The 13,436-nt window shown below is 48.8% G+C and overlaps 1 protein-coding gene across 2 annotated transcripts in view; it reads left to right on the forward strand.

Moving 5' to 3' along the window:
• ATG2A (autophagy related 2A) overlaps positions 1–8,200 on the forward strand; it is an 87,765-nt gene extending 79,565 nt beyond the window's left edge. For both annotated transcript variants that reach the window (XM_060691930.2, XM_060691933.2), the window contains exons 38-42: positions 2,263–2,345; positions 3,953–4,074; positions 4,176–4,330; positions 5,336–5,488; positions 7,160–8,200. In XM_060691930.2, the coding sequence (XP_060547913.2) occupies positions 2,263–2,345; positions 3,953–4,074; positions 4,176–4,330; positions 5,336–5,488; positions 7,160–7,396 (750 nt within the window). In that variant the 3' untranslated portion in view covers positions 7,397–8,200. The remainder of the gene's footprint in view (positions 1–2,262; positions 2,346–3,952; positions 4,075–4,175; positions 4,331–5,335; positions 5,489–7,159) is intronic.
• Positions 8,201–13,436: the final 5,236 nt, after the last annotated feature.

Here is a 13,436-nt window from a genome sequence, read left to right on the forward strand (position 1 = left end):
CCACCCTGAGTCTCCGGAGAAGGGCGGCATCTAAATCGAACCAAAAAATAAAACAAACAAACAAACAAACAAATGATGTGATAAATGTGTAAAATATTGTAAATGAATAAAACTAGAAATAAAGGGACGATAAAGACAATAAAGAATGAGAAAAATGGGGAATGTGGAAAGTAGAAAGTAAGAGAAACGAAACTGATATGTAAAAAGACACACGCATGGCGTGTTGATGTTTTGTATGTTGTGTTGTGGTGGTGTTGTAAAATCAATAAAAAATACTTTCCAGTGTTGGAGCATTCACAACTTCTGGAAGCAAACCGTCCCACTGGTTAATTGTTCTCACAGTAGACAAATTTCTCCTTAGAAAAACCAAAGGGGCAAGTACAGATTAGGTAAAACCTGGCTCAGAAATAAATAACTGTGAGACGGACCTTGGAGTCCTAGTAGACAAATGCTTAAACACAAGCCAGCCATGTATTGCAGCAGCTAAAAAATCAAATACAATCCTTGTGTCAGCACGTCAAGATGCATTTATCCTAGTGCTGACATAAGGAGAATGCAGGCGTCTGTAACGGGACGGTTGCCTTTCACCTACTTATTTCCTCTGGAGATAATGTCCCCTAGGAGATGGATGGGAGGGGGGAAATTCTTTGAATTGGAGCAGTAGATTAGGGGTGAATGATTGGGAAGATGGCCAATGAATGCAGAGGAGTGGGGGAAGGAAGAGGAGGGATTTTGGGTCAGCACGTCGGTGCCGGCTGCAACGAGTCGGTGTAAAAAGTGCTGGGCTTAATAAAATGGAAATTGGTTTTATAAAAGACTTTGTTTGCGATGCAATTTATTTGAAGACAGCCTGAAAAGCTGACACCTTGGTTGTATAAACAGAGGGATAGAATCAAAATCAGGTGAAGTATTAGTACCGCTTTATAAAGCCTTAGTAAGGGCCACACTGGAATTCTGCATCCAGTTTTCGGTCCACACTACAAAAATAAATGTTGAGACTTTGGAAAAAGTGCAGAGAAGAGCAACTAGGATGATTAAAGGCCCAGAGACCGGTTGCAGGATTTGAGTATGGCCAGTCTAGAGAAAAGAAGGACTAGGGGGGACATGATAGCAGTCTTCCAGTATTTGAGGGGCTGCCACAAAGAAGAGGGTGTCAAATTATTCTCCAAAACACCAGAAGGCAGGACAAGAAACAATGCATGGAAACTAATCAAGGAGAGAAGCAACCTGGCAGGTGGCACCTTCCTCCTGCCCGATTATCCAAAATGTTTCCTGGACTCTCCCCAAACTGTTGGAAGTGTGGGGAGCTAGGTACTTATTTCCATGTATGGTGGACCTGTCCCAGGGTAATTGAATTTTGGAAACTTATTCAGAGGTGGTTGTTAGAAATTACTGGCTACAAATTACAACTGAAACCTGAATTTTACTTATTAAACGTTAGGCCAGATAAAATAGGCACTAACAAATGGTATCTGATTGTCTATATTACAACTGCAGCAAGAATATGTCTCACCCAAAATTGGAAGGGTAAAGACCTACCGTCTGAAGATATGATTTTAGGGAAAATTATGGAATGTGCAGAAGCCGATAGGCTAACAAAAATTTTAAGAGATCAGAAAGATTCCGCATATTTCCAATGTTGGGACCTATGGTATGTTTGGTTAAATAACAGAATAAAAAGAGGACAATGTTAGCTTAGTTTTTATTTCTCATTTGTATATTTGGACTGAATGTAATATATTGAGTAAGGTTCTGACCGCGATCTGTTTGTTGATAAACTTTCTGTTTGTATTTTTTTAAAGAAATAAAATTTATTAAAAAAAAAAAGGAGAGAAGCAACCTGGAATTAAGGAGAAACTTCCTAACAGTGAGAACAATTAACCAGTGGAACTGCTTGCCACCAGAAGCTGTGGGTGCTCCATCACTGGAGGCTTTTAAAAAGTGACTGGACATGCACCTGTCTGAAATGGTATAGTGTCTCCTGCTTGAGCAGGGGGCTGGACTAGAAGACCTCCAGGGTCCCTTCCGGCTCTGTTCTGATTGAGTCCACACACGTTTCCTTTATTTTATTTATTCGTATTTCACATTATTCCTCCGCCAGCCTCCCTCCAAAGAGGGACTCTGGACGGTAAGACAGCAAAACATCAAACTATAAAAGCAATGTATGACCATTTAAAATGTTGAGGTTTAAAATGTTGGAATGAAACATTTTAAAACTTTATAAAAAATACTTTCCCCTCTCGTTGCTTCCTTTCCCACTAGGGCACCTTCGCTGGCATTCTGATCGGTTTGGCTCAACTCAACTGCTCCGAGCTGAAACTGAAGAGACTCTGCTGTCGCCATGGGTAAAGAGACCCCCCCCTTCCCTCTGTTACTTAGGGGTCAGGGAAGTGTGGGGCAGGATTCTAACAATGCATATGATCTGGAGGCTTTCAAGAAGAGACTGGACTGCCATTTGTCAGAAATGATGTAGGGTCTCCAGCTTAGGCGGGGGGTTGGACTAGATGACCTCCAAGGTCCCTCCCAACTCTGTTAATATGTTAATACGTGGCCAGGAAAGAGGGTGGATTATGAAGGGAGGAGGCTCTCTGACCCTCTGGTTTTTTAAGGCTTTTTCCTTGCTTGATCTGTTTATCTTTTAAAAAAAAAACCACAACATATTTAACCAGGATACCACACACACGCACACAAACAGAGTTTCATGAGTATTAATTCGGGCTGGGAAGGATTGATACTCCTTGCAGACCGCTGGACATTTGCATCCTTATAGATGGTCACTGAGGCCGCTTGGAGGTTTCTCTGGGTCCTCAGGGTCACCCGAGTAGCGCAAATGGGGTGTGGAGCCTTCTTGGAACTGCTGAAAGGACTTCGTTAGATGGTGTACAGTGGGGAAACAAAACAACCACTTCACAAACGCATGGCACAACATAGGAGAACAAACCCATCAGGACAAAATCCAGCAGTTCATCTGCATTTAAAAGACAAAGGCCGCTCTTTTGAAGACAGCAAAGTCCACGTTTTGGACAGAGAGGACCGCTGGTTGAAAGAGGGGTCCAAGAGGCCATCTGTGTCCAAATTGAACAGCCCTCCCTCAACAGAGCGGGAGGGATACGGCATCATTTACTCACGTTTCCCCGAATATAAGACCGGATCTTATATTAATTTTTGCTCCAAAAGACAAATTAGGGCTTATTTTTCTGATTAGGGCTTATTTTTTTTTAGAGAAATACAGTACTCAATGCATCCATCCGGCTGACGATCTTAACGGGGGCTTATTTTTGGGTTAGGGCTTATTTTACGAGCATCCTGGGGGTGGGGGGAGAAATCATGCTAGGGCTTTTTTTTTTTTTTTTAATTTGATTTATATGCCGCCCTTCTCCGAAGACTCAGGGCGGCTTACAATGCATTAAGCAATAGCCTTCATACTTTTGCATATTTATACAAAGTCAGCTTATTGCCCCCACAAACTGGGTCCTCATTTTACCCACCTTGGAAAGGATGGAAGGCTGAGTCAACCTTGAGCCTGGCGGGATTCGAACTTGCAGTAATTGCAGACAGCTGGTGTTAAATTACAGTGCTTTAGTCTGCAGAGCTATCCAGGCTCTTATTTTCCAGTTGGGTCTTATTTTCGGAGAAACAGAGTATCTCCAGTCTACAACACAGTCCTTTCAGCAGTTCCCAGAAGGCTCCAAACCACTCGGTGACCCTGAGGACACAGATAAGCCTCCAAGTGGCCTCAACGACCCTCTAAAAAGGACGCAAATGACCAGCTGTCCGGAAGGAATATTAATCCTTCCATTCCCCACCATCCAGTCAGAGCTGAAGAAGCTTCTTGGATGAGAAGCGAAACGTCTTCAAAGAAAAAAACCCAGAAAGTTGCCTCTTGAAAAAAGCACCTGTGGGACGTCTACCTGTACGCTGCCCCATCGGTGCCCCTCCTCTCTCTTTCCAGGCTACTAGGGGTGGAGAAGGTGGTCAGCTACGCCCTGACCGAGTGGCTGACGGACATCCGTAAAAACCAGCTGCCGGGCATCCTGGGAGGGGTCGGGCCCATGCACTCCTTCGTGCAGCTCTGTGAGTTGGCCCCCTCTGTCCCCGTTTGGGTGGGTGGGCTGCATGCCTTCTCCTTCTCCTCATCCCCTCCCTTTTTTTCCTCCTCCCTCCCCCCCATCCAGTCCACGGCCTGCGGGACCTCTTCTGGCTGCCCATCGAGCAGTACCGCAAGGACGGGCGCATCATCCGTGGCCTGCAACGCGGTGCCGCCTCTTTCGGCACCTCTACCGCCTCAGCGGCCCTCGAGCTCAGCAACCGCCTGGTGCAGGCTATTCAGGTTTCCAAGGAGGGGTCCGCTCAGGGAGGGAGGGAGGGGTCTGCCAAAGCCCAGCCCAAAATGGTGGGTGGGGGTGGGGGAGCAGAATCTAGACTCAGGGGTGGGCAACTAAGGTGACTGAACCACCTGTGGACTTCAACCCCCAGAATTCCTCAGCCAGGCAACTGTTCCACTTTTAGACTTCAGTTCCCAGAATTCCTCAGTCAGGCACCTACCATCTGTGGACTTCAACTCCCAGAATTCCTGAGTCAGGCAACTGTGCCACTTTTAGACTTCAATTCCCAGGATTCCTGAGCCAGGAAACTGCCACAGTGGACTTCAACTCCCAGAATTCCTCAGTCAGGCACCTACCATCTGTGGACTTCAACTCCCAGAATTCCTGAGTCAGGCAACTGTTCCACTTTTAGAATTCCCAGAATTCCTGAGCCAGGAAACTGCCACTTTTAGACTTCAGTTCCCAGAATTCCTCAGCCAAACAACTGTTCCAGCTGTGAACTTCAACCCCCAGAATTCCTCAGCCAGGAACCTACCATCTGAGTGGACTTCAGCTCCCAGAATTCCTCAGCCAAGTAACTGTACCACTTTTAGACTTCAACCCCCAGAATTCCTCAGCCAGGCAACTGTACCGCTTTTAGACTTTAACTCCCAGAATTCCTCAGCCAGAGACCTACCATCTGTGGACTTCAACTCCCAGAATTCCTGAGTCAGGCAAAATATACCACTTTTAGACTTCAATTCCCAGAATTCCTGAGCCAGGCAACTTGTTCCAGCTGTGGACTTCATCTCCCAGAATGCAACTGTACCACTTGTAGACTTCAATCCACAGGAATTGAAGCACAGGGAATTCTGGGCGTTGAAGTCCACAGGTTATACAGTCGCCGTAGCTGGCCAGGCCTGACCCAGACCCCCCCCAAGTCTACCCCTTCTCTGGGGAGAAACTCGGCCCTCCCCTCCTTTATAGATGTCCAACCTTTCCCCCCCTCTCTCTTTTTTCCCCCCTCTCAGGCCACAGCCGAGACCGTCTATGACATCCTGTCTCCCACGGCTCCGCCGTCGCGCACACTGCCGGACAGGAAATACGCCCGCAAACTACGACGGGGCCATCAGCCGGCGGATCTACGCGAAGGGGTGGCCAAGGCCTACGACACCGTGCGCGAGGTGATTCTCCCCGGGGTTGCAGGCGAGGATTGGGGGGAGAGATTTAGCCCCATCTTTGGTGTTGGGGGGGGCTGACATCCTCTTTCTATTCCCCCCCCCAAAAAAACTTTTATTTAATCCTGTTTGATTCTCGGAGTCCGTCTGGATCAGGGATCTCAGTTGGAGATCCCTGGTCTGGACAGATCCCTGCCAAGGTTTTTCAGCAATGTCTCTTTACCATTGTCTCTTTTTGGGGGCTCAGAGACAGTGACCGGCCCGAGGTCACCCAGCACAGTTGGACTAGAACTCCCAGTCGCCCGATTTCTTAGCCCGGCTGCCTATCCAACAATATCTAATTTATGGCTGTCATCATTTTTAAAGCGAGTCCATTGCCACTAAGTCGATCATCGGTCGTTAAACGAACCTATTGTTAAATTACCTTAAGACAGGAGGCGGACATCAGTTTTCGGCCCCCCAAAAATTTAATATTGTCGTTCGTGATCACGTGACTGCGGGATGCTACAACTGGGCGTAAATGCCGGCCAGTTGCTGAGCCCAAAATGCATAGAGCAACAGGGTTGGGGAAGGGACTTTGGAGGTCATCTAGTCCAACCCCCTGCCCAAGGAAGGAGACCTCCAGTGGGTAGCCTTCACCTGAAACCGTTTGTTTAGTAGTCACGGTTCAAAGTTACAACGGCCCCGAAAAAAGTGGCTTGCAGTAGTGGTGGCCAGAATTGTGGAAACCTTTTGGGAAAAGTGTATTTTTGAGGTTTGATGGCTAATAATATCACTTTTTTTTATTTTGGAGTTTCAAGATAATCCTATTCCACTGCTGGAATAGCCCAGACCTTAACCGAATTGAAAAATCTATGGAGCCGACTAAAGGGAACTTGCTAGTCAGAAGCAACCCAGCAATAAAACCCAGTTAATAGAAGCCATCATTCAATCTTGGTTTCATATTGTAACAGCTGCAGAACTCAAAGACTCGGTTCCCTCCATGGGGAGACGTTGTAAGGCCGTCATTCATGTTAAAGGTTACCCAACGAAGGATTAACTGACACGGAGATGATTTTTGCATCTCTCGTTTTTTCTATGTTTCACTTTTCTTCTTTATACTGTAACTGCTATTCTAATAGCAAATCCTTCCTAAAAGTGATTGCATCACATTCTTAATTAAATTATCTTTCCATCGATATATAATTATATGGTATCACTCCCAAAAATGTGGTGCTATTAGCTAGTTTTAGAAAATACACTTTTCCCAAAAGGTTTCCACAATTTTGGCCACTGTAGGACCATTTTCCACACTTATGACCGTTGCGACATCCCCTGGGATGTCGAAATTCAGATGCTTGGCAATTGACTCACACTTAACGACGATCGCAGCGTCCTGGGGGTGGGGTGGAGTGTCTCATGATCCCCTTTTGCGACCTCCTGACAAGCAGAGTCAACGGGGAAGCCGGATTCGCTTAACAACCGTGTTACTAAGCTGCAAGTGATTCACTTAACAACGGTTTGCAGGAAAGCTCATAAAATTGCAAAATTCACTTAACAAAACGGGCTGGCTTATCAACAGTAATTTGGGGCTCGGTTGATGCCATAAGTCGAGGAATACCTCTACCCTCAACCCAGTGGCCGAGTAGAGGGACCTTTCTTGCCCCCAACTCCTCTTTCCTGTCTCCCCCCCTACAGGGCGTCATAGACACGGCCCAGGCCATCTGCGACGTGGCTGCCCGCGGGCACGAGCAGAAGGGCATCACGGGGGCCGTGGGCGGCGTCCTGCGGCAGATCCCTCCCACCGTGGTCAAGCCACTGATCGTGGCCTCCGAGGCCACCTCCAACCTCCTGGGCGGGATGCGGAACCAGATCAAACCCGACGCCTTGAAGGAAGAATCGCTCAAGTGGCGCTTGGAAGAGAGCCAGGATTAGCTGGGGGGGGGGCTCCTTCACCCCCACCCCCACAGGATCCAAACCACGGACCCAGGCCCCGCTTGGTCATTTGCACAGCCACGGAGGAGATGGCCACAACTCTGAGGAAAGGGGGGGCGTTCAATATGGCCTGGACATGAGCCCACCCACCCAGCCGCCAGATCCCGCACAAGGCCGCTAAGGGTCGGCAGCCATCTCCTCCCGCCTCGCCCTTATTTCTGTACTTTTGGGGGGGGGTCTCCCGCTGCCCCCCCCCCATTCGATGCATGGTCTGCAGGTCTGTTCTCTCCCCCCCCCAAACAAAAGTACTTGGGGGTGCAGAAAGGGAGAGAAAAAAATAATTTGAGATTAAAGGATGCGACTCGTTTTCAGCTCTCGCTTGCTTGGATCCTGGTCAGATCCTGGCTTAATGATTGGCAGGTGGGCTCCTTGGATTTAAGGGCCAGCTTGGAAACCCAAGATATACAGCCGTGGTGTTTTGCATTCGCCCGGTTTTCCGCGTGGTCCGCGTGGCAGGAGGAGGAACAACCGGACGGATTTTTCCAAACCGCGTTGGGCCACGACAGTTGCCATCGCTCCGGTTACAGCAGGCGTGTTTTTCGCAAAGGAGCCGAGTTCGAAAGAGTTGAGCTGGCAGTCTTTGCGGTTGCCCAAATGCCATTTTGACTTTTTTTTTTTTTTTTGGACTTTCTGGGAATTCTCTCCTGCTTAGCGTATCCCGAGATGCAGCTCAAAAAAGATGGTTTAATGTTTGAGGCCAAATGTGTGATGTATCCAATCAAGGTTTTTTTTAAAAAAAACAAACTTCAGTTTCTTTAATCCTAATTTTGCTTAAATCCGACCCATGATGGGTTAAATTTGCCGGGGTTAGATCAAACCAGGGGTGAAATCCAGCAGGTTCTGACAGGTTCTGGAGAACCGGTAGCGGAAATTTTGAGCAGTTCGGAGAACCGGCAAATACCACCTCTGGCTGGCCCCATCTGTCAGAAACGGTGTAGAGTCCCCTGCTTGGGCGGGGGGGGGGGGTTGGACTAGATGACCTACAAGGTCCCTTCCAAATGTGTTAATCTGTTAAAAAAAAAATCTGTTAAAAAAGCCAATGGGGAAACCAGAATCACGTAACCGGGTTCCTAATTTAACAACTGCAACGATTCACTTAGCAACTGCGGCAAGGAACGTCATACAATGAGGCAAAGCTCACTTAACAAATGACTGACTTAGGAACAGACATCTCAATTGTGGTCGTAACTTGAGGACTACCTTTATTAGTATACCCGTAATGTTTTTAACAGATTAACAGAGTTGGAAGGGACCTTGGAGGTCATCTAGTCCAACCTCCGTCCAAGTAGGAGACTCTACACCATTTCTGAGAGGTGGCAGTCCAGTCTCTTCTTGAAAGCCTCCAGGGATGAAGCTCCCACAACTTCCGAAGGCAACTTCTGTTCCATGGGTTGATTGCTCTCTCTGTCAGAAAATGTCTCCTTATTTCCAGGTTGAATCTCTCCTTGATCGGTTTCCATCCATTCTTCCTTGTCTGGCCTTTGGGTGCTTTGGAGAATAGCTTGACCCCCTTCTTCCTCTCTGGGGCAGCCCCTCAAATATCGGAAGATGCTCTCCTGTCTCCCCTGGTCCTTCTCTTCCCTAGACTAGCCAGGCCCAGTTCCTGCAACCCTTCATCGTCTGTTTTAGTCTCCAGTCCCCTAATTGGGTGGCTTCCCCTTCCGTCCCCCTCCAAGGTGGGTCAGGTGAAAATGCGGCTTGCTCATTTATAGCTTGAAGGCTGCGTTTACACAATGTAGTAAACCCACTTCCTGAATCGACCCTGAGGTTAATGGAAGGTCCCGGGCCATTCGGCAGGCTAAGCAAAACCCAAACTAACCAGATTCAGCCTGCTTTGCAAAGGCAGCTGCTTGATTTTGCCTCTGACCTGGTTAAGCTGCTGCACAGACCTTGGATCGGATCTGATCTGGTTAAGCTGCTGCTAGACCTTGGATCCAACCTGGTTAAGCTGCTGCACAGACCTTGGATCGGATCTGATCTGGTTAAGCTGCTTCACAGACCTAACCAGACATAATCAGATGCAGGAAGGGGTTAGTGAAGGGACAGGGCTGACATATAGTTCTCAATTTACAACCGTTTGTTTAACGTCCGTTTGAAATGACAGCAGTACTGAAAAAATGCCTTGCAAGAAGTCCTCACACTTCTTGCAACCACCGTCGTATCCCCAGAGTTATGTGATTGAAATTTGAGCTTTTAGCAACTGACATGTATTTATTGTGTTTAAAGGGATGTGGTGGCTCAGTGGCTAAGACACTGAGCTTGTCGATCGAAAGTTTGGCACTTCAACGGTTCGAATCCTTGGCGCTGCGTAACGGGGTGAGCTCCCGTGACTTGTCCCAGCTTCTGCCAACCTAGCAGTTCGAAAGCAGGTAAAAAATGCAAGTAGAAAAAGAGGGACCCTCTTTGGTGGGAAGGGAACAGAGTTTTCCGTGCGCCTTTGGCGTTGAGTCATGCCGGCCACATGACCACGGAGACGTCTTCGGACAGCACTGGCTCTTCGGCTTTGAAATGGAGATGAGCACCGCCCCCTAGAGTCAGGAACAACTAGCATATATGTACTTATGTATTTACCCAAGTTATAGCATCCCTGGGACCGCCATTTGCAATCTTCCCAGCCAGCTTCCGACAAGCAAAATCAGGGGAAGCCTGATTCGCTTAGCAACCATGTGATTCACTTAACAACGGCAGTGGTTCTCTTTAACAACTGCAGCAAAAAAAACCCCCAAAAAACCAGAAAAGAGTTAGTTCACTTAACATGGTTTACCGATGGATGATCCTGGCCCAGTCGTGGTTGTATGTCGAGGACTATTAGCAACCTTCTTCAAAGTCTGTACAGATGAGTCTTTGACTTACTATATCAGTGATGGCTAACCTTTTTGCCGTCGCGTGCCAAAAGCGTGGGGAGCGTGGGCGGGTTGCGTGCGCACATGCCTACATCCATAATTCAATGGGCCCCGCCCCCATGCATGTGCATGTGACTGCCCCCCTGCGCTCCCCACACTTTTGGCACGCGATGGCATGGTAGGCCCGGTGGGCCCGTTTTTCGCCCTCTGGAGGGCTTCCGTGGACTGGGGAAGGCTGTTTTTGCCCTCCCCAGGCTCCTAGAAACCATCTGGAGCCTGGGGAGTGCAAAAAACAGGCCTTCCGATCCCACCAGAAGTTGACAAACGGGCCGTTTCTGGCCTCCGGGGTGGGGTAGGGAAGGCCATTTTCACCCTCCCCGGGCTCCTAGAAAGCCTCTGGAGCCTGGGGAGAGCGAAAAACGGGCCTTCCCCACCCCACTGGAGGCCCTCCGGAGGCCGGAAACAGCCTGTTTCCCGACTTCCGGAAGGCCCGAAAATCAGTTGGCCGGCGCATGCATGCACGCTGGAGTTGAGCTAGGGCAATGCTCGCGTGCCCACCGATATGGCTCCGTGTGCCACCTGTGACACGCGTGCCATAGGTTCGCCATCACGGTACTGTATAATTCATTTAACGAGCGTCTACCATGACACTGGAAAAAAATGCCCTTTTCTCACACTTACGACCGTTGCCAGATCCCCCGTGGTCACACGATCCAAATTCAGGGGCTTGGCAACTGGCATGTACTTACGACGGTCCCACGGTCACATGATCTCCTTTCGACCAGCCAAGTCCACGGGGGAAGCCAGATTCACTTAAACGACCGTTATGACTTGACTTAACACGACGGCAGTACATTCGCTTAACCGCCGTGGCCAGGAAGGTTGTAAAATGGGGCAAAGCGGCTCCCTTTAACCAGTGTCTCCCTTAGCAAAGAGAAACGTTGTGGCCATAACTCGAGGACTACTGGACGTATTACGCAAAGTGAGAACAGAGCAAAGACCGGCCAGCAGAGGGCAGCCTGGCGCCATCCGACAAAAAAAAAATTCTTGGTTTCCGGATTGCAGCAGCTGAGATTCCCACCACCCCCTCAACCGCCTGCCACCCCCTCCTCCTCCTCCCCTCCTCCTCCTCCCCCGTGCAATTACTCAGCCCCTTTCCTGTCAGCGTAGTAGCAACTCAGAAAGCAGTTCCTGCTTGCTTGCTTGCACCCCTCCCTGCTCAGCCTGCACCAGCTCTCCATGCTGCAGCTTTGCAACTTAACTTCCCTGCGTGCATGGGGAAGCCCTTGCGGGGATTCCTGTTGTCTTCATTTAATGAAAAGAAGGACCTGGGTTGACATGAGAGCAGCGCCCCCCAATATTTGAGGGGCTGCCCCAAAGGGTAGAACAAGAAGCAACGGGTGGAAACTAATCGAGGAGAGAAGCAATTTAGAACTAAGGGGAAATTTCCTGACAGTGAGAACAATTAACCAGTGGAACAACTGGCCTCCAGAAGTTGTGGATGCTCCAACACTGGAAGTTTTTAAGAAGATGTTGGATAACCATTTGTCTGAAGTGGTGTATTGTTTCTTGCCTGGGCAGGGGGTTGGATTAGATGACCTCCAAGGTTCCCTTCCAACTCTGTGATTCTATTCTATTCTGAAAGAAGGTGGGGGGGGGAGCGGGGTCATCTTACTTTCCAAAGTACCTGAAGGCAGGACAAGAAGCAATGGGTGGAAATTAATCAACCTGGAATTAAGGAGAAATTTCCCGAAAGTGACAATTCACCAGTGGAACTGCTTGCCACCAGAAGACCTCCGAGGTCCCTTCCAGTGCTACCATTCTATGCTTCTAGGAACTTGGGCAGGGAATGGACTAGAAGAGCAACTGGTCACCCACTGGTGGTCCGCGAGAAAATTTTGGTGGTCCGCGGAAAAATTATTTGCATTTTTTTATATTGCACTCAATCAGGGGTCCTCAAACTACGGCCCCTGGGACAGATACGTGCAATGAACGTTTGTGTTGCTGCAGAGAGTCTCCCCCTTCGGGGTCTTCTTGTGAGGGTCAGAGGGGAGCAGAAATTCTGAATTGGGGTCTGCTTCGGCCTCCTGGTGGGGGGCTTTGGGCGAAGGCTGGAGGGAAGAGCCGCTGGTGGAGAAGAGCCGGAGGGCCTCGTTCCAGTGGGACAACATCGTGGCCTGGAACTGGCTGACTATCTCAGCCCACTGAGCCTCCAGGTGCCGGTACCTGGCCTTGCACTCCTGCAGGTCTTCCCTCTGCTTGGAAAGCCTATGCTCCTAGTCCTCAGTGAGGTGCTACTGCTGAGCCTCCTTCTCGGTCAGATCCAATTTGAACTGAGCTGTTTCGCCAACTTTTTCTCACGGTGGCTGCTCAGCTCCAGCAACTGCTTTCCTGTTGGGGCCCTAAGGAGCCCGGGAGGGCAGGCGAGGGGGGGCTGGGAGGGGAGGGCCGAGTGGCAAGGTAACCCTCGATGTGAATGACATTGAGTTGGCCCATGCCCACCCAGTCACATGACCACCTAGCCACGCCCACCCAGCCGGTCATCAGGCAGATCGTATTAGTGGTCTGTGGGATTTAAAATTATGAAGTTAGTGGTCCCTGAGGTCCGAAAGGTTGGGGACCCCCTGGATTAGAAGACCTCCAAACTTCCAGCCCTACAATTCTAATTTATTTATTTATTTATTTATTTATTTATTTATTTATTTATTTATTTATTTATTTATTTATTTATTTATTTATTTATTTATTTATTTATTTATTTATTTATTTATTTAGACTCAGGGCGGCTTACAGTGCATTAAGCAATAGCCTTCATACTTTTGTATATACCTGCTTAGTAGGGCTTTCCTCCCCCCCAAGCGGTGTTCTTTTTTATACAAAGTCAGCTTATTGCCCCCACAATCTGGGTCCTCATTTTACCTACCTCGGAAGGATGGAAGGCTGAGTCACCCTTGAGCCTGGTGAGATTTGAACTTGCAGTAATTGCAGGCAGCTGGTGCTACCTAACAGCACTTTAATCTGCTGCGCCACCAAGGCTCTTATTCTATGAGCTTGGGCAGGGGGTTGGACTAGAAGACCTCCAAGGTTCCCTTCAGCCCTACAATCCTTTGAGCTTGGGCGAGGAGTGGACTAGGAGA

This window comes from Pantherophis guttatus, chromosome 18, assembly GCF_059756535.1.
Source record: "Pantherophis guttatus breed Tessera chromosome 18, ASM5975653v1, whole genome shotgun sequence".
Taxonomy (NCBI): Eukaryota; Metazoa; Chordata; class Lepidosauria; order Squamata; family Colubridae; genus Pantherophis; species Pantherophis guttatus.